This window comes from Bos taurus, unplaced genomic scaffold (assembly GCF_002263795.3).
Source record: "Bos taurus isolate L1 Dominette 01449 registration number 42190680 breed Hereford unplaced genomic scaffold, ARS-UCD2.0 Leftover_ScbfJmS_264, whole genome shotgun sequence".
Lineage (NCBI taxonomy): Eukaryota > Metazoa > Chordata > Mammalia > Artiodactyla > Bovidae > Bos > Bos taurus.
Genome location: NW_020191578.1, coordinates 255,788 through 283,325, shown reverse-complemented (window position 1 = coordinate 283,325; position 27,538 = coordinate 255,788). Strand labels below are relative to the sequence as shown.

At 43.1% G+C, this 27,538-nt stretch overlaps 1 protein-coding gene across 2 annotated transcripts in view; it reads right to left on the bottom strand.

The window, feature by feature from the left end:
* The window catches only part of LOC107131247 (ATP-binding cassette sub-family C member 4), a 152,923-nt gene extending 125,658 nt beyond the window's left edge, over positions 1 to 27,265 (bottom strand). The window contains exons 1-6 of one of the 2 annotated variants that reach the window (XM_024989162.2): positions 27,074 to 27,265; positions 20,534 to 20,644; positions 19,865 to 19,985; positions 5,822 to 6,046; positions 1,446 to 1,535; positions 255 to 418 (exon numbers count right to left, since the gene is read on the bottom strand). In XM_024989162.2, the coding sequence (XP_024844930.1) occupies positions 255 to 418; positions 1,446 to 1,535; positions 5,822 to 6,046; positions 19,865 to 19,985; positions 20,534 to 20,644; positions 27,074 to 27,147 (785 nt within the window). In that variant the 5' untranslated portion in view covers positions 27,148 to 27,265. Of the gene's footprint in view, positions 1 to 254; positions 419 to 1,445; positions 1,536 to 3,268; positions 3,476 to 5,821; positions 6,047 to 19,864; positions 19,986 to 20,533; positions 20,645 to 27,073 lie in introns of those variants that run through there. The other variant, XM_059884478.1, reaches the window with a different exon arrangement.
* Between the last annotated feature and the right edge of the window lie 273 nt (positions 27,266 to 27,538).

Genomic DNA, 27,538 nt, shown 5'->3' with positions numbered 1-27,538 from the left:
TAAGGACTCTCTACTTATTCAGGTACAGTGTCAGAGGAGCCAGTGAGGGCTGTCACCTTTTCTGTTTAAAGATCAGCCTTCAGCTTAAGGCTGGAGCCTCCACTGGCTAAGCCTGAAGGGTCTACAACCCATGCAAAGAAGAGACTAGAGAAGGCATTGGTTTTGTTTTTGAACAGAAGCATCAACTTCATTGGCAGACTGCAGATGTTACCAAGCACATATCACCTATTTTTTTAAACCAGTGTTTCTCTTACCGGAGTGATGAAAACAACTTCCCGAAGCAGCTTTGCAAAAGCAGAAGAATAATGAGAACCGCCATCCCAGCAAGACATGGCATTCCTATTTCCATCCAGAGCAGGGTGGTCACTGCAATAGCCTGCAGTGGCCCCACCCACAGATAGTGCAAAAACATCGTTACCTTGAAAGAAAAAGACAAAGCCTTCTTGGGACTGTATACAATCAAAATCAGTAAAGACACAGCGTAGAAACAATCTGCTCTGAAAGGACAAACAGGAACGTAAACAGGGATATCTCAGTGGGTTTTAAACCTCGTGAAGCAGAAACCTGTGTCCACCTCAGATGACACTGTTCCTGGAAGCACAGGGCCAGCTTTAGGGACATCCAGGGAGAACCTGACCAGTAGCACTGAAGGAAGATGATTTTGTCTACACCACAGATGAGCTCAGGGCATCCCCAACCTCTCACTGCACTCTATATTCTGCCCCCATCTCACTCTAGCACCCAAGAAAACCTTATATTATGGTAAGTACCACACTCTCCAGTAATTATTTGTGTACTTACCTCCCTAATGGGCTGTTGTTTCTCCACATCAAAAACTAAATCATATTCAACCCTGAAACTGAGTAGCGGCCTTATTTCATGCTTGAGGAATGAATAACTGAAAGAGAAGTGTCTGACCAACAGCTACAAGAGGCCCTGGACACTGTGATCTATTCATAAAGTCAGTGGAAAAAAAGAGTGTGAGGGCCCAGAAGAGAGTAGGCTGTGTCTGGCTGAGGGCCACCCACTTGGCATTATTCCTCAAAGGCTCCCTATGCAGCAGGCACTGAACAGGGCACAGGGGAAAGAACAACCCCTGCCCACCAGGCCTTCATCAGCCAGAGCAAGAGGGACAGTTCAGGCAGCAACACTGACTCCACGTGCCAAGAAGGGCCATGCCAGGAGGACCCCTAGGGACACTCACTGAGCCGGGCAAGAACACTGCTGCCTGTCTATTACTAGAAAAACCAAACCCTCATCTTCAACCCACATTATTACATCTAAGTTGCACACAGAGGAAATGAGAATTGGATAAAGAGAACATTTGTCTTAAGTCCTCAACAGAACCCTGGCTGACACCAAATGCTGGCGCACCTGGCATCCCAATGAGCTGAACCCAGTGAGAAAGATGGGACATGGAAGAGAATCCCTCAGGGGCAGCTCACCTGGTCAAACCTGTTCACATCGTTGGACAGCAGGTTGACTATCTGGCCTGTGCTGGTCTTCCCCATGGCCGAGCTACTTAGGCGAAGTGCCTGAAATGAGAGAGGGAGACAGAGAACTGGATTCCTAAGGTGATACCAAGTCATCCTAGAACATAACACAATGGAGCATGCATTCCTGGGGTCTTGAGTGGTGTCAGCAGGAGCAGGATGACCACTGAAAGCGGGGCTCTAGGGACCCTTCTTCAGCCTTTAACTTAGTGTGGTGGCAGCCCCACCAGCAAGGATGGCAAAGGGAGGAGAGGGAGATAGAAGCAAATCTCCCACCCAGTTTCTCAGTGAACTTGGACCTGCCTGAAGTGTAAAGGGTGTAGATTTAGACTTCGGGATCAACTAAAGTAATTTTGAGACAAATTAGATGAGAGTAGAGAGACTGCATTAAGGAAATAAAATAAGAGACTTGGATTATAAATCTGGAATTGATCATTAATTCTGTGGGTGATGTCATTTCAACACTTTTGGTTTAGCTTCTTCATTCTAAAGAGTATGGAATCTCCATTCTGAAGAGTATGAAAGGGAATCTTCATTCCCTTTCATTCTGAAATGAGTATAATGCTCAAAACACTATTCCTGTGAGGAACCTCTGTTCTTAATGCCAGTCTTCTGAATTAAAAAACACATCCTGTGTTTCACAGTTCCTTTATTTAGCAAAAAAAAAAAAAAAAAAAAAAAACCTCTGAAAAATGCCCTAGAAAGCTGAGGAACCTGAACAGATACCATGAGTTGCTTCAACAAACCATCAAGTGGAGGCTCTGATGCAAACAAAATGTCATGGTTCATAAAAACTTCTTGTTTAGTCCTTGAGTTAAACAGAAAACTCAGCAATCAAGTGTGAATGTAAAACAGTATAGCTGTGATGGAAGAGAGTATAGCAGTTCCTCAAAAAAGTAAACATAAAATCAGCATCTAGCACAGCAAGACCACTTTTGCAGATGTACTCAAAAGAACTGAACACACAAACTTGATCTTTTTGCACACCTGTGTGCAAATGTTCACAATAGCCAAAGGTGGAAATAATCCAAAAATCCACTAACAGATGAATGGATACAAACAATGTTGTATAGACCTATAATGGAATATTATTCAGCCTTAAAAAGAAATTAAATTCTGGCACTGGCTTCAACATAGATGAACCTTGAAGACGTTGTGCTACATGACATAAGCTAGACACAAAATGACAAACATTGTGTGATTCTACTTATATACAGCACCTAAAGTAGTCAAATTCAGAGAGAAAAGAAGTAGCATGGTGATGGATGAGGGGAGGGAAGTTCTGAACAATGTGAAAGTACTTGATGTGAATAAACAGTGTACTTAAAGAGTTAACATAGTAAATGTTATATTGTATATATTTTGCCACAATTTAAAAAATCAATGATAAAAAGCCAAAAGTAATTTTACCAAAGCTGTGGAAATGTGAATAAACAACAAGTCATTTTACATACGATACCTTCTGAAACATCATTCCAAGTTCAGCTGAAAAGAACACTAAAATGCTGAATGGGGCATTTTAGGAAGCTGCAGATGTGCAGCCTTAGAGAGCTCCTGGAGATGTGCCCCAGCCTTGAACCAACAGTGCAGACAAATTACAACTATGAGCTTAGTAGCCATCCCATTTCTAACACCCAATGTGATTTCTTCCCAGGACCAGGGATTAGAAGTTGAATAAGAAGCACAAATGTTCAGAGCTGCTCTGTAGCACCAGATTTGCCCCTAGGAATCAGCCCACCTGTAACCTGCAAAAAAGAAGTGTCTTATTTCTGCACCTCAGCAGGATTTTGAATGCAAGACTGGTCCGGTGCTAAGTCACTTCAGTCATGTCCGACTCTTTGCAACCCTGTGGACTGTAGCCCGCCAGGCTCCTCTGTCGGTGGGACTCTCCAGGCAACAATACTGGAGTGAGCTGCCATTTCCTTCTCCAGGGGATCTTCCTGACCCAGGAATTGAACCCAGGTCTCCTTCATTGCAGGCAGATTCTTTAGCATCTGATGCCCTAGATGCAAGGCTAGGCACAAGGAAATTCATCTTTCCCACATTTCCTGAATTTCAGATTAAGTCTATGGTTTAACCTCTAAAATTCCTGACTTCATAAAGGGAGAGTTCTTTCAGGCATAATCAAGCCAGCAAATGAACACCTTTGGAAGAAATTTACATTCACACAAGCATACATGCCAGGTCAGATCAGATTTCCCAAAGGTGATGTTCCAAAGTGTTAGTTGGAAAGAAGAAAAACAGGTGGACTATGGCTCGCCTATACAGCAAAGAGTAAGCTTTGACTGAACCATCACCTCACACCTAACTTAAGGCTTTCACAGTATAGTTCTGGTGAATTTCATGCATATTCATGGGAGGTAAGCATGATCTAGGAAGACAAACATCATTTGTGGGGAAATCTAAGTATTTGTCTGCTAAATGGTGGACTGCGAAAGAGAATAGGGCTTTCCTGGTGGCTCAGTGGTTAAAAATCTACCTCTCCTAGAGGAGGAAATGGCAATGCACTCTTATATTCTTGCCTGGGAAAGGCCATGGACAGAGGAGCCTGGTGGGCTACAGTTCATGGGGTCACAGAGCACAACTTAGCGACTGAGCAAGCACGCATGTACACAAGATGATGATGGAGGACAAGGAAGACCCCTGACTAGAGTGAACAGGCACACCTGCCATTTCTGCATCACCCAAGAGGAAACCTGCTCACGTGCAATAGCCAAACACAGACCGTGAGATGTCAGGGCCCTGGATTCACACAGCCCTGACATTAATAAGACTCTGCTCAAGGAAAGATGAGAAGACACCTTACATTTTGCAAAGAAAAGCATTCCTAAGAAACAGAATGTCTAGATAAGTAGCAAGCAGGTAAAAGAAGCAATAATTTTGATTTAAATTGTTTGGTTTAGTTTTCAATAAGGATTTTTTAAATAAAAATTATATATATTTAAGGTGCGCAACATGATGTTTTGTTAAAAATACACATTGGGAAATGATTTCTATTAAAACCAATTAACATATTAATCATCTCATGTAGTTATCATTTTGTGTATGTGAGATGAGCTCACTAAGACCCACTTTCTCAGCAACTTTCAAGTATACAATACAGTTAAGTAAGGATTTGAAAAAAAGCAAACAACCCAGAGCAACAAGATACACAGGATCAAGTTTATATGGAGTCTTCAGCTCCTGACATAGTGTATCTGTGGCAATTTCTTTGTAAAGACACCCGAAATCCTTACTCTTTTTATATTAGCTAAGACCAGAATAAACTATGAAATAATTCTATGGCATTTCTCAATATGAAATCACTGAACACATCAAATCAGGTCTTATTAAAACTGCTATAATGCATGCTAAAGACAAAAAGGAAATATTTAATTATGAAAATAAATTGAATGAACTGCCACAAATTCTCTCCAAAATTGCCAAGGACAATGGAAAATTTCAAGTTTTATCCCAAATATCCAACTACTTTTTTAATACCATTAAAACAATCATAATTATAGAATATAGTGAGTGAGTCTGTATATGCATAGATTTTATTTATATTTTTCTTTAGTTAACACAATTTTACTGAATATGAGTAAATGGGCCATATAAAAATATAATCATTCCCTTTCTCAAACACATTCTGTTCTCCTATATTTAATTTTATAAATTAAATCTCCTGGATTTAATCCAATCACTGAAGTTTACTTTCAAATACAACTTTGATATAAATGAAGGTTTTAATGAACAACAACAACAACAAAATTTCCATCAATACTACTTTGGCATGAAAACACTGAAAATCAATGTGATATAATTTTTGGTACATATTTTAAAATTAGATTTTGTTACAAATTTAGTAGATATTGTGTAACAGCCTATGACTAAAAGTCATCAAAGGCAGTCTTGACCTGATCTCAATAGAAATTTTTTTATTATATATTTGTAAAGTTTGCTTAAAGGACAACAAACTTGGCTTGATGCAAATAAGCTTCTCAGTTTCTCTTCAGTCACTCAGTCATGTCCAACTCTCTGCTGCCCTATTGACTGTAGCCTGCCAGGCTCCAGGGAATTCTCCCAGCAAGAATATCGAAGTGGAAAAAAAAAAAAAAGAATATCGAAGTGGGTTGCCATTGCCCTCTCCAAGGGATCTTCAAGACCCAGGGATTGAACCTGTGTCTCCTGCATTGGCAGGCAGATTCTTTAACACTGAACCATCATCTGGAAGCCCTAGCAAAGTATAAATGATCCCAGTTACAAAATCTTTAATTTACAAACAACTTTCCCAAAATATTTCTGATGCTCCAGGGGAGGTACACACCATGGTACCAAGTGACACTCACCTTGCGGTAGATCATATGGCACACCGCTACTCTCAGCCTCATCCCCACACGCTGCATGTGGTAGAAGTACAAGTGGTGCAGAACAGCCCACACCAGCACGCAGGCGCTCAACCCTGCCGCGTAGCCGTAGGCTTCGTGCAAAGCGGCCGAATCGGTGGGATCGTAGGTTTCAACATAACTAACCATTTTCCCCAAAAATATGGGTTGAACTACTCTGGTGCCTTCCTGAAAGAAAAGAAAAAAGCTTTAATTAGAAATGTCAGTTTTTCTTTACACAAGATTTGCTTTTACCATTATCATGCTAAAAATACATTTTGACAAAATGCTACATTCATGACTAATTTAAAAGAAAAAAATGCAGATTCACTATCTACTATAAGACAAGTAGACAACAGTTTTAACCTTAAGACAAAATTTAACATTCACAAATAGTAAAGCCTTAGTATCATGCTTAGTGTAATGTGAATGCTCAGTAAATACCACAACCAGGCTCAATACCAACTGAGCCTTAAGATGAATAAGGAAAAAGCTGGCAGAAGAAGAGTAAGAAATCTGCTTCCATATGAAGAAGCCTGTGGCAGCTTGCCCCTGTCCCCTGTATTCTTAATGTCCCAGCCCAATAGAAAGTCAACCTGGTTCACATATGGGAGACACGCTTTTATTACCTTCTTTGTGAATCTTTATGAACTGAGACATTGGCACAAACACATCCACTCTTTTCCATCCCAAACTCCACATGTCTGTAGGTCAAGGGAATGGAAACCAGCTTCAGTTGGAATACCACAGAGAAACCAGGCTTGGCAGCTCTACAGGCTCTCAGCTCCCGAGAGCACTGCCTCAATACGTCTCTACCCTCTAGAAGTTGGAATGTTCCTTGGAGTGAAAAATTAAATATGGTGGAGGTTCAAGCTAAAAAACCATGTCTTCCGTGGTTCTCCATCCACCATTCACTGAAGTTGGTGGTTTGGAATAAATGTTCCCAATCCTCTCTTCCCCAGGTCTAAACCAAGTGACTCAGAGTACACTGAGGCTTCCACTCTGAGTAAGACTTAGGGAAAGCAAGCTTCTTTCCCAAAGAAAAAGGCAAAGAAACAGCAACACCTACCCACCCTGCCAAACAGCCACTTCGCCCCACAACTCACTCCCTCCCTCTAGTCACTCCTTGAAGGTCTCTTTCTCCCCAGGTCCCCTTCTTTCTCCACCATCAAAGAAAACCAAATACTCAATGAATCCAAGTCACCAAAAGTAAACACCTTGACCCTCAATATCATTTCCTCCACAGACTTCTCAAAAGACAAAATTCCAAAATTTTGGAAGTCTTTCAGGAACAGGGCTTTTCCTTTTCTGGCAATCCCGCCTTACTAACACGGACAGGGGAAGCTTGGCTTACCTGACAGGTTTGCTTTGATAGCTCTCTTCTGTCTGTCTGAAGCTGAGGAACCCACACACAAGAGGAGGGAAGGAGAATCCATAACACCAAACACCAAAAATACTAAGCATTTCCTGCTCAGCCAACCAGTGCCTGATCAGAATATTTATCAAAAGATGTCCCCATCCCTCATAAGGGGGTCTCATTAAACCTTAACATTCCTGTCTTGTTCTACACAAATGGACACACACACATTCACAGGCTGCACCAGCTGCCTCTCCCTCCATGAAGTCATGGAAATTTTCATCTACTATAGAGGATAAAGGGGAGAAGGCAATGGCACCCCACTCCAGTACTGTTGCCTGGAAAATCCCATGGATGGAGGAGCCTGGTAGGCTACAGTCCATAGGGTCGCTAAAAGTCAGACACGACTGAGCAACTTCACTTTCACTTTCCACTTTCATGCATTAGAGAAGGAATGGCAACCCACTCCAGTGTTCTTGCCTGGAGAATCCCATGGACGGAGAAGCCTGGTAGGCTGCAGTCCATGGGGTCGCACAGAGTCGGACATGACTGAAGCGACTTAGCAGCAGCAGCATAGAGGATAAAGGGAACACTATTTAGTTGAAGAAGTATAATAAGATTATCAGACTGGAGTAAAATGGTCAGTTCTGATACATTTCCACCGTGTCCTATCACCCATCCCAAGAGGCATAGAGAGCTTATGGAACAGTCCCTCATAAAATGGATTGTCAAACACTCTGTTTATAGAGTTTCCTGAGATGGAAATGTGGAGGCTCACACAGAGAAGCAAGAACATCAAACTGTACACACAGGCAGTCCCAGCCCAGGTATGGCCAAGGGCAGTCTATTGCTGCAGCCACAAAACACCAGAATCCCAGCAGTAATATCTGCCATCCCAAACTTTCCTAAAACTTATGATTCTCTTTGGGAATCACTGTTGCCTGTTACTTAGGTCTCCATTTGAGCTAACATCCTTGTGATTACAGGAGAAATAAAAGTAATGTCACTCACCAAACACAGTATGGATAAATGCAACAAATCCAGCAATAAAGAGTGTAAATAAAGGCAGATCACTACTGTCTAAGCATATCTGGAGTTTTTCGCTGAGAAACAATATTTAATAACCCAGTTGACAGACTTCCCTGGTGGTCCTTTAGCTAAGACTCCACACTCCCAACATAGGGGACCTTGGTTTGATCCCTGGTCAGGGAACTAGATCCCACATGTAGAAACTAAGACCTGGCACAGCCAAAAATAAAAATAAAAAACAGTTGGAGAAATAGCCTCATTAAGGTTATAATGCCAGTTCATGGCTCATATCTTCCACTCATCTGTCAATTCTTTTCATTCTTGATAATGATTATCATTTAATTGGAATAGAAAATTTGTTATCTTTCAAAAAGGTAACAAAGGATTTCAAACATGATGTGTTACTGATGCAATTTGGGAGGAGAGTCACTTATTATTCTTAAACACTATTTTGGGACTTCCTCCAATGGCTCAGTGGTAAGGAATCCATCTCAACACAGGAGTCACAGGAAATGCAGGTTTGATCCCTGAGTTGAGAAGATCCTATGGAGGAGGAAGTGGCAACCCACTCCAGGATTCTTGCCGGGACAATTCCATGGACAGAGAAGCCTGGTGGGCTACAGTCCCTGGGGTCACAAACAGTCAGACACAACTGAGTGACTGAGAACACATGCACAACTTTGCCTCCAGCAAGGAGCAGTCATGGCAATTTAGAGAAGTGATGAAAAGTATAATGCACCCGGAATTTCCATTCTGGCATAAATTGCAACTATGGAAAACAGAAAATTGATATTATGCTCCACATGAAAACTAACAGGAAGTAAAAAACAATTTTCCAGTAATGTCTCTCAAAGAGAAAAAATAGAAACAAAATAGGCAAAATAGTGAATAGCACAAAATTGTGAAAACAAAACCCCAAGTACATATAGAGAGTAAGAATACACATATTAAATATGATTCTTCAAAGCTTCCAGAACACACAGGACAGAAGTTACTGAAGTCATCAAAGGTAGACTGAGTAGATCTGTCCCCTCCACACACAAAGAAAGGTTAGATGAACAGTCATTTAATAGGACAACTGGCAGGAACATTTATAATCTGTGAGTATTTCAATTTCTGACGTTTGGTAAAACTGGCTGAGGCAACCCAGGCAAAAGATTTTCCAGCTACCAGAAGATTAACTCCTGCATATGCTCAATGTTCTGTTCCAAGTATTAACTCCAAATGAAACAGTGGTGTGAATCCCAAGGAAAGGTCCAATTTCAGAAGACTCTGCTTGCCTTGGAGAGTCTCTCAGAGAGGCAAGAAGTGGCTGTGGCTCACCCTGGGGACACAGACACTGGTGGCAGCCATTCCCGGGAGCTGCCCCCACCACGTGTACACTGGTGTGGGCAGACACCACCAAGGAAATCTCTCATCTCTACACTCCCGATCCTTACCTTCAACTAAAAAGAAATAAAACAACTGAGAAAATATTCATTATCAACCTTGAAGCTAACATACTGAAATTTTCTTGATCAGCAGGAAAAAAGTCAAACACTGCCCCCTTAAACCCTTCCTCTTTGACATAAATCAATGATCACATGTATATTCTTTCCACAAACCAATTGAGAATATAGTTCTTATTCTTTCACAAGAATTCTTCAGAACTCTGAAATCATAAAGGATCTTTAAAAGAGAAGAATTTAATACCACAACATTCATTATTCAGGATTCTCTGAGAGTCTGAATTTCTGAGGCAGACTTTTTATTTTGGCCACACCATGTGGCATGCAGAATCTTAGTTCCCTAACCAGGGATCAAGAACCCTCACATCTGCACTGGGGGCATAAAGTCTTAACCACTGGACTGCCAGAGAAACTTGTGGTAGCCATTTCTTGACAGAGGCCTTGGTATTCAGCCTCCTGAAAGCACCAGATATTGGGTCCCACCTTTTGCTTCTTAGAATAACTTCTTGCAGGGTTCGGTTAGAAACTAGAACTTCTGCAGTGGATAGAATTCCTTCTCTAAGTTAATGTACTTGAAACATTTCTCACCCAATTTCCCCATATCTCATTCATGGAAATAAAAACACAAAAATAGAAACAAGCTAACAAAGAAAAACACTTGAGTGAAATATATAAGCAGAAACGAGTGAGCTTGTAGGGAAAAACTGAACAGGCAATTAATCTTTAGAACTGGGGGAGTTCTAAAGTGAGGTTGAGAAAAATCCAGAGATAAGGAGGAAAAGCAGTGAATCTGGGAAATCATATCCACCATCACTCTAGATATCCTAGCCTTCACTCATCTTTAACGCAGTGGTCTTCATCCTGACTGCACCTTAGCATCACCTGGGTGGGGATAAGGGCACTCTGATGCCCGAGGCCCAGCCTCCAGAAACTGGTTTAGGTTCAACTGATTAGTGATGAAGCCTGATTAGTGAAGATTCCTCTCCCTGGAAGATTCTGGATGCAGAAACTAACCCCATGTAAGCATCTGCTAAACTCCATTCTTGCACTGTCTTGGCATCTGAGTCTGGAATGGCTACAGACCTGCTCTGAAGGAATTACAATTATCACAGAGTTCCATGGCACATGTCATGCTTCCAGAAAAATCCTTATAAACCAAGTCCAGAGATTACAGTATTGAAATTGAAAATTTTCATTCTGCACAGTAGGAAAAATTAAATTTCAGATAAAACTATATTTAAAAAACATCACTAAAAAGATGAGTCAAAATTAGCCTGGAAAGTTATTCCTAAAAGGAGAAGGAGAATTAGAATAGAGCTAACGAGGATATCAGCCTTCTTTAAAAGTAGCCTTGTCTTGATTTTAGAATCATGAAAACATTATACAGAATTATAATCATAAAAGAACTAATTTTTTAAAAAGCAATTCCTAAAATTTCAAAGTAAATTTAAATAAAAGTACCTAAATATCTACCCATCCTGTTGGTTCACAGAGCCATACAAAAAAGAACTATCAAAATTGATTTTAAACAAAACAATTTGAAAACACATTCTCTGCATCCTACACCCACATGAAGACAATATGAACTGCAAAAAGATAAATCTTATAATGTTTTCAGAAGTCACATTATAAGAAAAAACAAATGAATAATTATGTTGATATCAATGAGAATTGGGCTTAGACTTGGGACAAAGAGAATGGATGATGGGAGAAAAGAGACATAGATGTAAGCACAATAAGATGAAGTAAAAACACTAGTGTCCTGCATCTGACTTGGATTGGAAACACCCATGTAAACATATTTGTTTACCTTAAAAAATGTATTCTACTTTGTCTAATGAAAAAAGCCAAGAAACAATAACCAAGAGCAATAAGCTCCTCTAGCACCCAGACTATAGTCTTTAAATACCATTTCACACTAAAAGAAGACAGGGCTGCTTGGATAACCAGGGCTGAGCAAATCCTGTACAAAATGAACTAGAAATATCATGTCATATCAGAAAGCAAAAAACAAAGCAAAAGACAAGAAAAAAAAAGAAAAACTAGCCAAGAATTCTAGAATATGTGCAAAAGACTCAGGACCCAACCTGAATATACTCCCACTGCCCAAATATGGCCAAAGGTTGGCACAAGCATAACAAATGAAATGGACTGAAGCAGATCAGAAATGCTTAAATCCATGAGCTCAAACCGACATTCACAAAACCAAACCAAGCAAATAGCAATAAAAACTCACTATCCCCTCTCCTCACTAGAGGAGAACCACTTCATCATCTTGAAAACAGGTTTTAAAAACTGAAAAAATTATTTTCCCCTACTGTCCCAATAAATACCATAGTTCAGTATTAACCAAAGAGCTTAAAACATCTTCATTTTGCAACTCTTAATAAATTAAGGGACCTTGAGCAAGGATCATGAATAGCTCCAACATCACACACACACACAAGATGTTATGTACCTTATAACGGATATATACAACCCTACCTCCTACATAGACAAGGGGGTGAAGAAAATCCAAATGAGCTACATCAAACTTCTAGACCTAAACACCAACCTAAGGTGCCAGAGGAACATGTGAATTGACACAGGGGGAGATCCGATCAGCCAAATCCAGGCTATGGGAATATCTACAGGACAAACAACCTAGAGACATGGGGTGGGGGGGAACAGAAAAGCAATTGTATAACCTATGTCAGCCAAGTGTACCTTATTTAATACTGCTTCCAACAGAAAAGGGGAAAAAGACAACTGTGAGCATTGGCTAGATACTAATGATATTAAAGTTAATATTTATGAATAATAATAAAAATGTTTATGCTAAATATGTTTAATGGGGGAGATTCCATATCTTTTAAAGATACATACTAAAATATTTATGGATAAAAATGATATGATGTCTTGAAACTGCTTTAAAATAATCTTGGGAAGTGAGGGTGAGTTTCAGATGAATCAAGACTGCTCACTATGGCAATTATTGAAGCTGACTTAGGGTGACATAGAGGCTTATTTCCCTTTACCCTTCTGAGTGCTTAGCTGAGGATCTCTGTAAGAAATGACAGAATAGCAGGACAAAATCAAACAGAAGTTTATTAACATGTATATTTCTGATACACATGCGAAATATCAAGAACTGAGTAACTCCCTGAGATGGCCCAAGCCATCACCTTAAATACCATCCCCAGCTAAAGACAAAAGAAAAGGTGATGGGGCACCTATGAGAGGTTAATAGGAAAAGCAGCTTAAACTACACTAGGGTTGGGTTTGCTATGCAGATTTCATTCTTCCTGAAGACTGTCCTTCAACAGGATTCTGCTGTGATTTAGAGCCATCCTTCTTTTTCTGGTACAGAGAGGGAGACACCTTTACAAATGGAGACTTCCTTTATCAGTGTAAATGTCCCTCAGAAGAATAACTTCTACTCTGTCTTCAGAGTTTCTCCTGTGTCTATTTCTGAAAAATAGAATCAACTCACGACAATCTTTCTGCCAGAGAGCCCTATTCTGGAGTGACACATTGTGTTACCTTTCATTCTGTTTTTGCATTTTTGAAATGTTCTTAAAAATCTACAGGAAATTAAAAACAAAACAACAACAACAACAAAAAAAACCACTATAGAAAGCAGTTGACAGAGGGGCCAGAGCTAGAAAAGCAGCTCCTCTTGGCTCTGAGCCTCGGTGGAGGCTGTGGAAGGAGAGGACAGAACACAGAGAACACGGGTCTAGCAGTCAGAGCACCACGCCTCAGAGACCAGGTCGGCCACCTGCGAGTCACATGACCCTGAGCCCATCGTGTGCCCTCCTGGGCCTCCGGGTCTTTATCTGTGAAAATATCTTGCCTTGCCTGCCTCGGAGGAACCCTGGGATAGCTAAATGAGATAGGACAGCTCAGAGAGCTCTGAAATCACCATAAAAACAAGGGTTTTTCATCACTTTTATTATTAGAAGTCCTGGTAAGAGATTTACTCTATTTTTATGGCAGAGCCTGGTTTCCAAAGGGCTTGGAAAACTCATTGTTGCTCACAGGTGGTCACAGTGGAATAAGAACTCTTGAGAAAAGCCATGTATAAAGCCAAATTTTCTAGACTGCAATTAAAGTTTCACTTCTAAGCAGATTGCTAAAATTTTTAATCATTATGAATGCAATCTTTTAAAAAGAGTCTCCTACCTCCCTGACTACACAAAGAAAATGGACTGAGGAGGGTGCAGGAAACAAGTGAAATAGGTGAGGGAACTTAAGAGGTACAAACTCCAAATTATAAAATAAGTAAAAGGGGATCAGGGGCCAAAAAGTAAATATATAAAAGTTTAAAAAAATAAATTAATCACAGGATTATAATATACAACATAGGAAATATATTCAATAATATTGGAATAACTTTGCATGGTAACTAAACTTATCATGTACCGTATAAAATATTAAAATGATGTATACCAGAAACTAATATAACAGTGTAAGCCAATCATACTTCAGTTTAAAAAATTCTTTTAACTTTACATTAAAAACTTACATATGCTTAGAAAAAGAAAAGAAGGTGGATATAAAACCCTAATTTATAACTCAAGGTCATCACTGTGGGTATTACCAACACCTAATGGCTAACGCGATGCTCTCAGGAACCAGCAGGGCGCACACAGCAGGTCTGCTCTGCAGGTTCCTGTCCACTCTGCTCAAGGACCCCTCCTCCTCTCCCTTGCTGTGTGGTCCTCAGTGGTTGCTCTCAGCCCGCAGTATCTCTGCCACCAGCAGCCACTCCTCACCCTCCTGGACTGGGCAAAGTGAGGGACACATGGAAGAAAGGGTTGGGGAATAAATGCAAAGTCCACTCAGCTCTCAGGGAACCAGCCATGAGTCGAGGCACAAAGCCCACTGTGGGACTCAGAGGATTCTGTTTACTTCCTGTCCATCAGCTGAGCTCCAAAGTGAAGGTTTACACACACATGGGCTTCCCCACAGCCTCCACCTGGACCAGAGACCATCAGCAAAAGTGGCTTCAAACAAAGGCCAAGTGTCCAGACAAGGCTGGGCCACATCTAAGGGTCCTAGGAAGAGGACATAACTCCCAGCTACTCCTCCCCTCTCAGGAGACTGGTAAACCCACTCCAGGTCTCTGAGGTCACCCCACTTACACACCAGCAATGGAAACCTCACCTCTCAGAGAGAAGCCCTGATGACCTGGGGAGGTGGTCTCTGTGTCTCTGGCCCAGGCAGAAACTTCACGCTCCTCTTCTCCACCCTGAGAGCCCTAGGTATGCGGAAACCTGTGTCCTCCCCACCTGCAGTCCCCATGGAGGTTCACACAGGGGCCAGGGTGCTGGGAACTCTCTGCCTGTTCTGTTCTAATTAGCATTGACCTGCAAGAGCTCCCCAGCCTGGTACCTGTTTCTCCAAGTGGTAGAGATACTCCACAGTTCTCATAGGACAGAGGTTTTCATATTTCAGAATCCTAAGAGCCTCACCCTGGACTGGTGTCACCCCATTTTTCCCACTGGTGCTGCCAGGAGTACCCGGGAGGCCCTGCTTGTGCTGTGGGTGGAAAGAGCACACTGCTTGGGATCATGGATGATCCACGGGGCTTTCTGTGCACTGGAGGAATTGAAAGAGGGCTGAAGATCTAAAAGGAAACATGTTTGTGTTTTAGAAAATCCTGGGATGAGTTTAGATGTTTCATTATCAAAAATATAAAGACCAACAAGCAGTACAGATAGATCACAACATGGAAATTTGCTTCATAAAATCAATTTAAATAACTAGTACTGCTACTGCTACTAGTAATAGTAGTACTACCACACAGATGAGCCCCTACATTCAAGGTCCTCTACTCCCCACTTCTCTGCCATGACCACCCAACAACCAATCTCCTAAAAGAGGGCCCCGGGCTCTACCAGCTGCCCCTTATGCAGCCCCAGGCCTGGCCTTCCTGGATCCCCAGCAGGAAGTATTACTGAGTCTGGAAAACTTTGAAGTCAACACTCCCAGCACCACAGTGGGGCGAATTCCCTCTCAGGAAGAACCCCAGATCCTGCGGCCTCTCCCTCTATGTCTGCTTCTCCCATGAACTGCCACAGCCAAGACCCAGGACTCATATTAGGATGGAATCCATTCGAGGCTTAGCAACTGCACCTAAGGAGCCGACAGCCCAGGACAGCAAGAAAACCCACATGGGCTATGCTTTGAGACCCACTTGCCTTCAAGCCTCTTTATCATCTGGTACCAAAGAGAAACTAGAGAACCAGGGACAGCAGAGAAAGATCTGCTGCAGGATATGATCCAATATTAAACCCAGAGGCCACTCATCCAACCAGGTACCTGGCATTAGTCACAAGTACACAGCAAGGCCCCAGGGTTTCCAGACAAGCAGAATTCATGAGAACTCACCCAGGACAGAAACCTGCATGGAGGGTACATGAGTTCTCCACAATTCATGGTGAAGCTGGAGCTCCTCCCCACGGGGGGCTCTGGCCTGGCTGACCTGGCCCATGGGGAGGGGGCAGCCCAGGGAAGGGAGTGATCTTGGGAGCTCTGGCAGCTCCAGCCCAGACACAGGACCCCAGGTTCTGTTCCACAGGAAGGGGATGATCTTTTCCTAGGAAAGCATTTATCATATGTGACCTGAGAAAGTCAACAATTATGCTGAGCAACTCTCAAATGTCTTATGTTATTCTGGGCTCCAGTCCAAATTTGAGTGAATAATAGTCGCTAGTCGTGTTTGACTCCTTGCGACCCCATGGACTGGACACTGCCACGCTCCTCTGTTCGTGGAATTCTTCAGGAAAGAATACTGGAGTGAGCTGCCATTTTCTTCTCCAGGGTATCTTCCTGATGCAGGGATCAAACAAGGGTCTCCTGCACTGCAGGCAGATTCTTCTGAGTGCCAGGAAGTTCAGTTCAGTTCAGTTATTCAGTCGTGTCTGACTCTCCACGACCCCATGGACTGCACCATTCTTGGCCTCCCTTTCCGTCACCAACTCCTGGAGTTTACTCAAACTAATGTCCATTGAGTTCGTAATGCCATCCAGCCATCTCGTTTGCTGTCATCTCCATCTCCTCCCACCTTCAATCTTTCCCAGCATCAGGGTCTTTTCCAATGACTCAGTTCTTAGAATCAGGTACACAAAGTATTGGAGTTTCAGCTTTAGCATCAGCCAATGAATATTCAGGACTGATTTCCTTTAGGGTGGACTGGTTGCATCTCCTTGCAGTCCAAAGGACTCTCAAGAGTCTTCTTCAACACCACAGTTCAAAAGTATCAATTCTTTGGCGCTCAGCTTTCTTGATAGTCCAACTCTCACATCCATACGTGACTACTGGAAAAACAATAGCTTTGACTAGACGGACCTTTGTTGCCAAAGTAATGTCTCTGCTTTTTGATATGCTGTCTAGGTTGGTCATAACTTTTCTTCCAAGGAGCAAGCATCTTTTAATTTCATGGCTGAAGTCACCATCAGCAGTGATTTTGGTTCATGTACCATTGAAGCATGTCTTGGAGAATTTTGAGCATTACTTTACTAGCATGTGAGATGACTGCAATTGTGTGGCAGTTTGAGCATTCATTGCCCTTGCCTCTCTTTGGGATTGGAATGAAAACTGACCTTTTCCAGTCCTGTGGCCACTGCTGAGTTTTCCAAATTTGTTAGCATATTGAGTGCAGCACTTTCACAGCATCATCTTTCAGGATTTGAAATAGCTCAACTGGAATTCCACCACCTCCACTAGATGTGTTCTTAGTGATGCTTCCTAAGGCCCACTTGACTTCACCTTCCAGCATGTCTGGCTCTAGGCATGTGATCACACCATTGTGATTATCTGGGTCATAAAGATCTATTTTGTATAGTTCCTCTATGTATGCTTGCAACCTCTTCTTAACATCTGCTTCTGTTAGATCTATACAATTTCTGTCCTTTATTGTGCCCATCTTTTTATGAAATGTTTCACTGGTATCTCTGATTTTCTTGATGAGATCTCTAGTCTTTCCCATTCTATTGCTTTCATCTCTTTCTTTGCATTGATCATTGAAGAATGCTTTCTTATCTTTCCTTGCTATTCTTTGGAACTCTGCATTCAAATGGGTGTATCTTTCCTTTTCTCCTTTGCCTTTAGCTTCTCTTCTCTTCACATTGTAAAGCCTCCTCAGACAACCATTTTGCCTTCTTACATTTCTTTTTCTTGAGGATGGTCTTGGTCCCTGCCTCTTGTACAGTGTCACAAACCCCGGTCCATAATTCCTCAGGCACTCTGTCTATCAGATCTAATCCCTTGAATCTATTTCTCATGTCTACTGTATAATCTTAAGGGATTTGATTTAAGTCATACCTGAATGGTTTAGTGGTTTTCCCTACTTTCTTCAATTTAAGTCTGAATTTGGTAATAAGGAGTTCATGATCTGAGCCACAGTCAGCTCCTGGTCTTCTTTTGCTGATGGTATACAGCTTCTCCATTTTTGGTGGCAGAGAATATAATCAATCTGATTTCATATGGACTATCTGGTGATGTCCATGTGCAGAGTCTTCTCTTGTGTTGTTGGAAGAGGGTGTTTGCTATGACCAGTGTGTTTTCTTGGCAAAACTCTTTTAGCCTTTGCCCTGCTTCATTCTGTATTCCAAGGCCAAATTTTCCTGTTACCCCAGGAATCTCTTGACTTCCTACTTTTGCATTCCAGTTCCCTATAATGAAAAGGATATCTTCTTTGAGTGTTAGTTCTAGAAGGTCTTGTAGGTCTTCATAGAACCATTCAACTTCAGCTTCTTCAGCATTACCGTTTGGGGCATAGGCTTGGATTACTGTGATATTCAATGGTTTGCATTGGAAACGAACAGAGATTGCTCTGTCATTATTGAGATTGCACCCAAGTTCTGCATTTTGGACTCTTTTGTTGACTATGATGGCTACTCCTTTTCTTCTAAGGGATTCCTGCCCGCAGTAGTAGATATAATGGTCATCTGAGTTAAATTCACCCATTCCAGTTCATTTTAGTTTGCTGATTCCTAAAATGTCGATGTTCACTCTTGCCATCTCCTGTTTGACCACTTCCAATTTGCCTTGATTCATGGACCTAACATTCCAAGTTCCTATGCAATATTGCTCTTTATAGCATTGGACTTTACTTTCATCACCAGTCACATCCACAACTGGGTATTGTTTTTGCTTTGGCTCAATCTCTTCATTATTTCTGGAGTTATTTCTCCACTGATCTCCAGTAGCATATTGGGCACCTACCGACCCGAGGAGTTCATCTTTCAGTATCCTATCTTTTTGCCTTTTCATACTGTTCATGGGGCTCTCAAGGCAAGAATACTGAAGTGGCTTGCCATTCCCTTCTCCAGTGGACCACATTTTGTCAGAACTCTCGTCCAGGGAAGCCTACTATTAGGAGACATTTCTAAGTATAAAGACAAGTCAACTTAAAAAGTATCCTCAGTACATGTTTCACTTTGTCTTACAATCTATAGATAATACATTAGAATATGTAATGAATCCATACAACTTTTCCAAAGGAATACCCAAGACAGAAGTAGCAATAAAGTTATAAATGACAGTCATCAATCAGATGAAATAATTTAGATGAAGCTTGTCTCTCTCAAAGAGATGGGGACTGATAAAATGGTAAGGAATGAAATACAATGTGCTTTTAACTTTGTATGAAAAATAATGTTCAGTTCCATGTTGTTGAACATAGGTCTGTTGTTGCCACATAAATCCTCTACTTCAAATTACTGTCTGAACGCTTTATTAAAACTCTGCTTCTGGCCTTTGTTTTGGAATCTGTTACCATCTGTTGCCATCTCTTGATCGCTGTTCTCTGAAGTTTACTTCCTCCAAACCACAGGACACATATTCCCTGAGGTTGTAAGATCTTCTTTTGGTCAAGGGTCACTCAACATTTATATTGAGCACCAAAAACATCCTAACATGGCATAAAATATCTTTCCAGTGCTGCTCTCCTTCCATTACACCATGTTTTAATCACTTAAAAGAAAAATAGTAATCTCCAGAGGTCAAGTCCTTTAAGAATCTGTCTATTCTAAAGATAAATACAACTGCTGATCTACATTATGATTCCTAGATGAGATTTACCCTTAGATCTTAAACCACTGTCCTCGCCCCACCTCAGTCCATCCATCTCAGGACTGACACAGGTACACTGAAATGCAAAGCACTGTATGGAACAGCTTTTACCTCAAGAAATGTTAACATTCCCAAAACTAAGTAGGATTTTCCATAACACTTTACGATTGCTTTCATTAAAGAAGGCTTCTGCTCATCTTTCTGGGCTCTCAACACTTCTTGATCCCAGTACCTGTGAAGAAAGACAAAGCACAATAAGGAACAGCCCTGCCATAGGAAAACAGGGGAGGGATAGAGCAGAGGACAAGCCTTCACTACAGGGCGCTCCGTGGCTGCCCATAGATGCTGGCTAACTGCTCACAGGGCTCCCGAAAGATGAGCAGTGCAGACACTGAAGCACCAGGAAAAGAACCAGACCAGGTCTTCAGAGAAAAGTCCCAGATTCTAGAAACAAATTCCTGCTAAGCTTTGTTGAACTCACAGGTCATGAGCAGCTCAGAAGGGCAGACACTGTCTTCCAGGCACCCCACCTCTGGAGACAGAGCTTGGCCTCCAGGGCCATGGCTGTGGGCTCCCTCCACATCCATTCACACAGGGAACACAGGCTCCGCCAGCCTCCAAAGTGAGCTAAGCCTGGGGTCAGCATGAAGGGCTGAGGCTTCAGTGTCAGGGAAGGAGGCTCAAAGACCCAGGAGGGAGCAAAGGCCCCTCCCCACAAGCCTTTAGCCCCATAGAGAAATTTTCGCTCTTCTAACCATACTCCCTCCTGCCTGTGCTCACCCTTGCAGCTCTTCTCCAAGGAGCTGGGAGCGATCTTCTGGAAGCACTGGGTACATGTCATCTTCTTCTAATTTCCGTTTATGACTAATTTTAAATAAGGGGTTTAGCCACCTGTTAAACATTAAAAGGAGAGTGATATATATTCAAATTACATATCTTTAATTAGAATCCTATATTCATGGACATTGTTTAAAAAAAGTCTACATTTTAACTATACAAAGATGTAGGGAGAAAATTATACATATGCTTACAAACACATATATCAGGGTGTCAATAAGTCGCTCTGACTTACACAGAATATAACTTAACTAAAATACCCTGTTTGTGGTCTACTGAACATACATTGTACATACTTTAATTATTAAGAAAAATACATTTAGAAGTCAAAATAATGTTACATTGGTTCAGGAGCACAGAATAGAGCTGAATGGCCATGGTGGATAAGGCTGTAGATACGTTCCTATATTACCAAGCACTTAAATTTTCTGACCTGTATCAGACTCAAGGATTTTGCTGTTGTTTTTTAATGGCTAAGTCGTGTCTGACTGGTTTTGTGACCCCATGGACTGCGGCCCTCCAGACTCCTCTGTCCATGGGATTTCCCAGTCAAGGACACTGGAGTGGGTTGCCATTTCCTTCTCCAGGGGATCTTCTTGGCTCAGGGATCAAACCCGTGTCTCCTGCACTGGCAGGTGGATTCTTTACCACTGAGCCACCAGGGAAGCCCACCAGACTCAAGAATGCCTCAGTCACATTCACATAAGATGCAACCTTGTGGTCTCAAGACCTCCTTAGTTCAGCTAATAACACAAAGGAAATTTTACAGGGAATCATGTTACAATACACCACCCTGAGTCCAACCGGCTCTGGACCCTGACCTCCTTACAGCCCTGTCAGACTCCCCTCACATGAGCCTCTTTCTGACCCTGACCCTCTGAAGATGTCCTAACTTTCCAAATAAAATGAATACATTGATTTTTCTTATAGTCCTCTCTATAATTGAAGCAGAAATTGCTAGACAGTGTAAGACTTTTTTTAATTTCAATTTTTAATTCCTTTTTTAATTTCAATTTTTCTCTTCTCAAGTAAGCATCTCACTCTGTGCTCCAATTTCCAGGCATTCAGAGAAATCCCTTCCTGGTCTGGAAGGTCATAAAACATTCAGACCCAGGACAAGACAATTATTAACTGCTGTCCAGTTTATCAAGAGAAACCTCCAAGAAGACCATTAGCACTTAAAGCATACATTTGGTCCCTAAATAATGGTCTGGGGTCTTGAGAAAGGGTCGAGGGCTGGCGTTGCAATGTCTAGAGAAACTGAGAAACTGGTGGATCCAAGAAAGCCATAAAATCGACAAACTGGACATTGTGACATTTACATTAATTGGTCAAAAATGACGTATATTGAAGTCATGAATCAACCCAAAATGTATAGATCAATACTAGAAAAGATATAAAACTGCTATAATCCTTGCCTTTGGGGGGCCCTTCACCCCCTTTCAGAGTCTATGCAGAGGACTTTATATCCTATCTTCTAAAATAAACTTTGCCTCTGTGTTTGCCAGTTTCCCAAAATTCAGTCTTAGGCTTCGTGAACAGAACTCTGGTTTCACATTTCATTACCACTTCCTGGCCAATTAATTTCTTTTCAAATGTAACACAAGACTTTCATAAGGGCTGAAATTTTACTGACTGTGGGGTCTGCCACCTTCAGCCTCAATCAGGGAATAAATATAGCCCCCATACTTTCAGGAAACTCCACTAACATCTGAGAACATAACCAAACTACCGTTCAGTCCCTTCATGCCCAGGCTTCTGCCCAGGAACATCAAGATTACCCCCATTGCCACCCCACCCCAGCAAAGGAGTATGTGTTAGTCAAATCCCTATTTTCTTGGGACCCAACCAATATTTCCGATGAGCCCTCCACCTACAGACATGACCGACTCTAGATACTGACCATGCCCATGGGCTCTGGGAACAAGATCATACCAAAACTGGGGGGGTCTGGTCTGTGGCAGCAGTATCCTGGATGGAAGGGCACCACCATTAGTCTAAACATGACTCAAGAAAACCCAAACACAGTGTGCCCCTGAGGGTCCTCGAGGCCCCTGGGGCAAGGACCACCCACATTGGGCCATCAACTGTCTCCAAGAAAACTCTACTAGTGGATACTGGGCTATAAGAGGTGCACACCCCAATCCAGGTCACATTCAGATTTTAATTACACTCACCCCACCTCCCATCTAAATGGAGCCATTCATCTAGTCAGGAGGGAGCTGGACTGAACTGGTAATGGAAGGAGTTGATGCCCCTGTAGCATCCTTGGTGAGCCTAGCAACGAGGAACAATTTATAAAGCCAAAGCTACTAAAAAAAACAAAAATAACAAAAAAGGGCCCAGGCCACTCGAACATTGGCCTGAGCAACTAAAGAACCCAGCCCTAACTTTAGAAAGATGAAATTTTCACTGGGCCTCTGGTCCACATGACAACGACCACTGCATAGCTCCTGATTACCTTCTGGCTGATCAAGGAGGAGTTTGTGCCCTTGCAACTAGTTCCTGTTGTTTCTATGTTAACATGAGTGGTCAAGTAGAAGACGGTGTAATCTGACTGTTAGAGAAGGCTGCTTGCAGACAGAGAAGGACGAATATCATATGATATTGCTTATATGTGGAATGCAAGTAAAGGCTGTAAATGAAGTCTTTAAAAAATAGACTTAGAGTCACAGATGTAGGAAAAAAAAAAAAGCGATGGTTACCAGAGGGTGACAGGAGGGACAAATTGGGACACTGGGATTGACATACACACACTATAATATATAAAACAGATAACTAAGAAGGACCTACTGTATAGCACAGAGAACTCTATTCTATACTTTGTAATGGCCTACATAGGAAAAGAATTTAAAAAAGACTGTGTATATGTATAAGAGATTCACTTTGCTGTAGAGCAGAAACTAACACAACATTGTTAATCAACTATACTCCAATAAAAATTCAAAGAGAAAGTCGCTTGATCCAATACTCAGAATAAGAAGGGCCCTGACTGAACAAATCTGGGACAGTATCAAAAGGGTAATCTCAGCTTCCTGGGCTTCTGCCATTCTTAGGACCCCTTACAATTATTCTCCTCCTGCTTTTTGGTCTGTGTATCCCCAACTGCCTCGTTAGTTTTATCTGGTCTTTATCTGGATGTGAGAATTGGGACTTTAGCCAGGTGACAATCATATTTATTTTAGCTACCCACTCCAGTATTCTTGCTTGGAGAATCCCATGGAGAGAAGAGCCTGGCAGGCTACAGTCCATGGGGTCACGAAAAGTTGGATATGACTGAGTGACTAACTCTTTCACTTTCACTTCCTGTTTTTGTCTGAGTCTCAGGCTCAAATGAGGAAGTTACAGAGAAAAAAACTGGTTAGAACTAGCTAGGCCCAAAATTGGAGAAGGAAATGGCAAACCACTGCAGTATTCTTGCCTGGGGATTTCCACAGACAGAGGACCTGCAGGGCTACATTCCACGGGATCGCAAAGAGTTGGACACGACTAAGCGACTAACTTTCACTTTCAGGTCCAAAATGGTGAAAAATCTAACCTCCCCTAGACCCTGAGCCTCATTTATGCATTCGCTGTAATATATTAGTATGCTAAATGGCACACTCACCAGTGCCGTGACAGCTGACCATGGTCATGACACAACCCACACAAGGACTAAAAATGAACATTTCCTCAATTTTAGGTCCAAACCACACCCTTATTCTCAGATAAGTCATGAATATTCCTCCCTCTCTTGATTCAATTTCCTTGCTTTTCAGTTCAGTTCAGTTAGTCGCTCAGTCGTGTCCGACTCTTTGTGACTCCATGAATCGCAGCACGCCAGGCATCCCTGTCCATCACCAACTCCTGGAGTTCACCCAGACTCACGTCCATCGAGTCAGCGATGCCATCCAGCCATCTCATCCTCTGTCGTGCCCTTCTCCTCCTGCCCCCAATCCCTCCCAGCATCAGAGTCTTTTCCAATGAGTCATCTCTTCACATGAGGTGGCCAAAGTACTGGAGTTTCAGCTTTAGCATCATTCCTTCCAAAGAAATCCCAGGTAAAATTCCAAGGTAAAATCCTTGCTTTTACCTTGACCCAAATTGGGTTGAGAAGTTGATTTGTGAACTAAGCTCTCGCTTCTCCATTCTTTGGTCATTGAATAAAACTTGTGCTGTCCCAGTCTCACCATCAATTTAGTTATTGGCTTTTGGAATCTGAGTGGAAAAGCAACCTCTTCAGCCAAGAAAAGGGGTCTTAGCCTGGGCTCAGAGCCCAGCACACGGTGGGAGACCAATTTGGTGACATCAGTTACATATACAAGGAACACCGTCTTCAGAGCCAGATTGCTTGACTTGGGATCCTGCTCCATTACTTACTGGCTGTGTGGCGGTAAGCGACTTACTCAACCTCTCTGCTTCAGTGCCTTCAGGTATAAAATAAGCGGTAATAGTGCCTTTCCCTCCAGCAGGAAAACTGGAAATGGGTGCCTACCCAAATCAATGAAAAGTCCTCACCTTCCCATTTCCAGGCACATACACTTTGAAAATTCACAAACAGAAGGCGTTTGGAAAGTTCCTTGCCTGGACAATTTTTTTCTACCTTATTGTTTACAGTAACCACACCCATTTTCCTTCTTCTAGGCCCCTCTTTCCTTAAGGGCCACCAAATGGCCAGGAGATGAAGCTACACACACTAAATACACCACCATCAAAACAAGCATAGGAGCTCCCAATCCCTGGAGATCCCCCGGGCTGTCCCATAAAAGAAGGAAATACTAGAAATTTGGGAAATATAAATGGGTTAGGGTCCAGAAATAAAACAACTAGTAATCATCCAAGTGTGATTAAAGCCCAAAGGTTCAGGACTACATAGTTAGTGGCCCAGCTACCACATGGAACACTTCAGTTAAGAGCTGCAACTCTCTGAGCTGTTTTTCATCTGTGTGTTTCCTCTGGGCTCAGGGACCCTTCAGTGGTTTCAGGACCAAATGATTCCTGGGCAGGATCACCTGCATCAAGACCATGTACTGCTTCTCTGAAGGCTAGAGATTGGGAAAGACCTCACAGGCTTCAGGGACCCTATCCCCAGAGTGATCCCCAAAGGTGGAAGTGGAGATATCCACAATAAGGAAAGGGGCTGATCAAATAAATCCTCCAGTTCTGACTGTGTCTCCCAGGCAAAAGCAAAACATGTTCAAGAATAGTGTTCCCAATCATTAAGTAAAAAACCTTTCATTTTTTTACCCACATGAAATTTGTCACAACTGGGAACCAGGTTATACAGTGAGAGCCACACAGGGAGAAAGGGAAAGGGAAAGAAATACATGGTCATAGACATGGGGGCAGAGGGAACCCAGTGGAGCTGGAACACACTGTCGCAAAGGGCATGTGGGAAAAGGTGGGGACATTACTGAAAGATGGCAAAGAAGGTGGAGCACTGAAGAACTGTGGTGCTGGAGAAGATTTCTGAGAGTCCCTTGGACAGCAAGGAGATCAAACCAGTCAATCTTAAAGGAAATCAACCATGAATATTCTTTGGAAGGACTGATGATGAAGCTGAAACTCCAGTATTTTGGTCATCTGATGCAAACAGATGACTCACTGGAAAAGGGTCTGATGCTGGGAAAGGTTAAGGGCAAGAGAAGAGGGTGTCAGAGAATGAGATATATAGATGACATCACAGATGCAATGGACATGAACTTGGGCAAACTCCGGAGACGGTGAGGGACAGAGACCGGCAGTGCTGCCATCTGCTGCTGCTAAGTCGCTTCAGTCCTGTCCAACTCTGTGCGACCCCATAGATGGCAGCCCATCAGGCTCCCTCGTCCCTGGGATTCTCCAGGCAAGAACACTGGAGTGGGTTGCCATTTTCTTCTCTGATGCATGAAAGTGAAAAGTGAAAGTGAAGTCGGGACCCCATGGACTGCAGCCTACCAGGCTCCTCTGTCCATGGGATTTTCCAGGCAAGAGTACTGGAGTGGGGTGCCATTGCCTTCTCCGAGTGCTGCCATCACGGGGTTGCAAAGAGTTGGACAGGACTGAACGACTGAACAACAACGGTCCAGGGCACTATTCGATAAAGGAAGTTGTTCATAAGCTGCTTGCTTGGGGCTGGGGACGCGGGTAGGGGATGGGGGTACGACGCTTCAGTTCAGAACTGGGAATTCCTGAGCAGTTCAGGGGAAGCCTGTAAGAGTAGAGGCGGGTGTTCAGTGCATTTTCCCTCTGGGCTGTGATTCCCCCTAGGCAGCCTTCCAGCTTCCTGTTTTCTGGCTCTGGAGGGGCTGCCAGCGGCAAGGCACGGAGACCCTGTATCTCCGCCACCAGGTCACCGGGTCCCCTCCCCACCCCTGCTCCCCACTTCCTTGCCCAGTCGTGCTCCGCCTTCCCAGAGTGCAGAGGGGGAGCAGGACAGCATTGGGAGGGTCCACACTTGTTTTCGAAAGGCGCGGCAGCGGAGGGCGCCGTGACTACCGCGTATCACGGCCGGGGAGCGCTCACCAGAAGAACAGGCGCGAGCAGAGGTTCGCTTTCTGCAGCGGGTTGGGCTTCACCTTCGGGTACAGCGGCGGCATAGTGCCGGCCCGGGCGGGCGTGGAGCGGCGCTGCGCTGCTCTGACCTCGGTGAGGCTCCCGCTGCTCCTGGAGGCGACCGCGGGGATGTTGGAGACCAGTCCGCCTTCCGGGTCTGCTGGGCGGGCCCTGAGAACCACAGGCTGCTGGGGGTGGAGCACCCACCGCCCGCCAGGTCTCCGCCTCCCGGGACTGCACAACCTCCCGCGTCGCCTCCGAGTCACCGGCTCTGCGCTGCTGTCACGGCCCTGGGAGAAGTAGGGCCGTGTGTGTGGGGCTGCAGGACGAAGAGGCCGTCAGGCCAAAGCTTCCAAAAGCTGCAAGCAAGTGGGAGGCAAGGCCCCGGCTCTTTGATGGAGGAGGGTAGGCGGACCGGACAGCACAAACAAACCA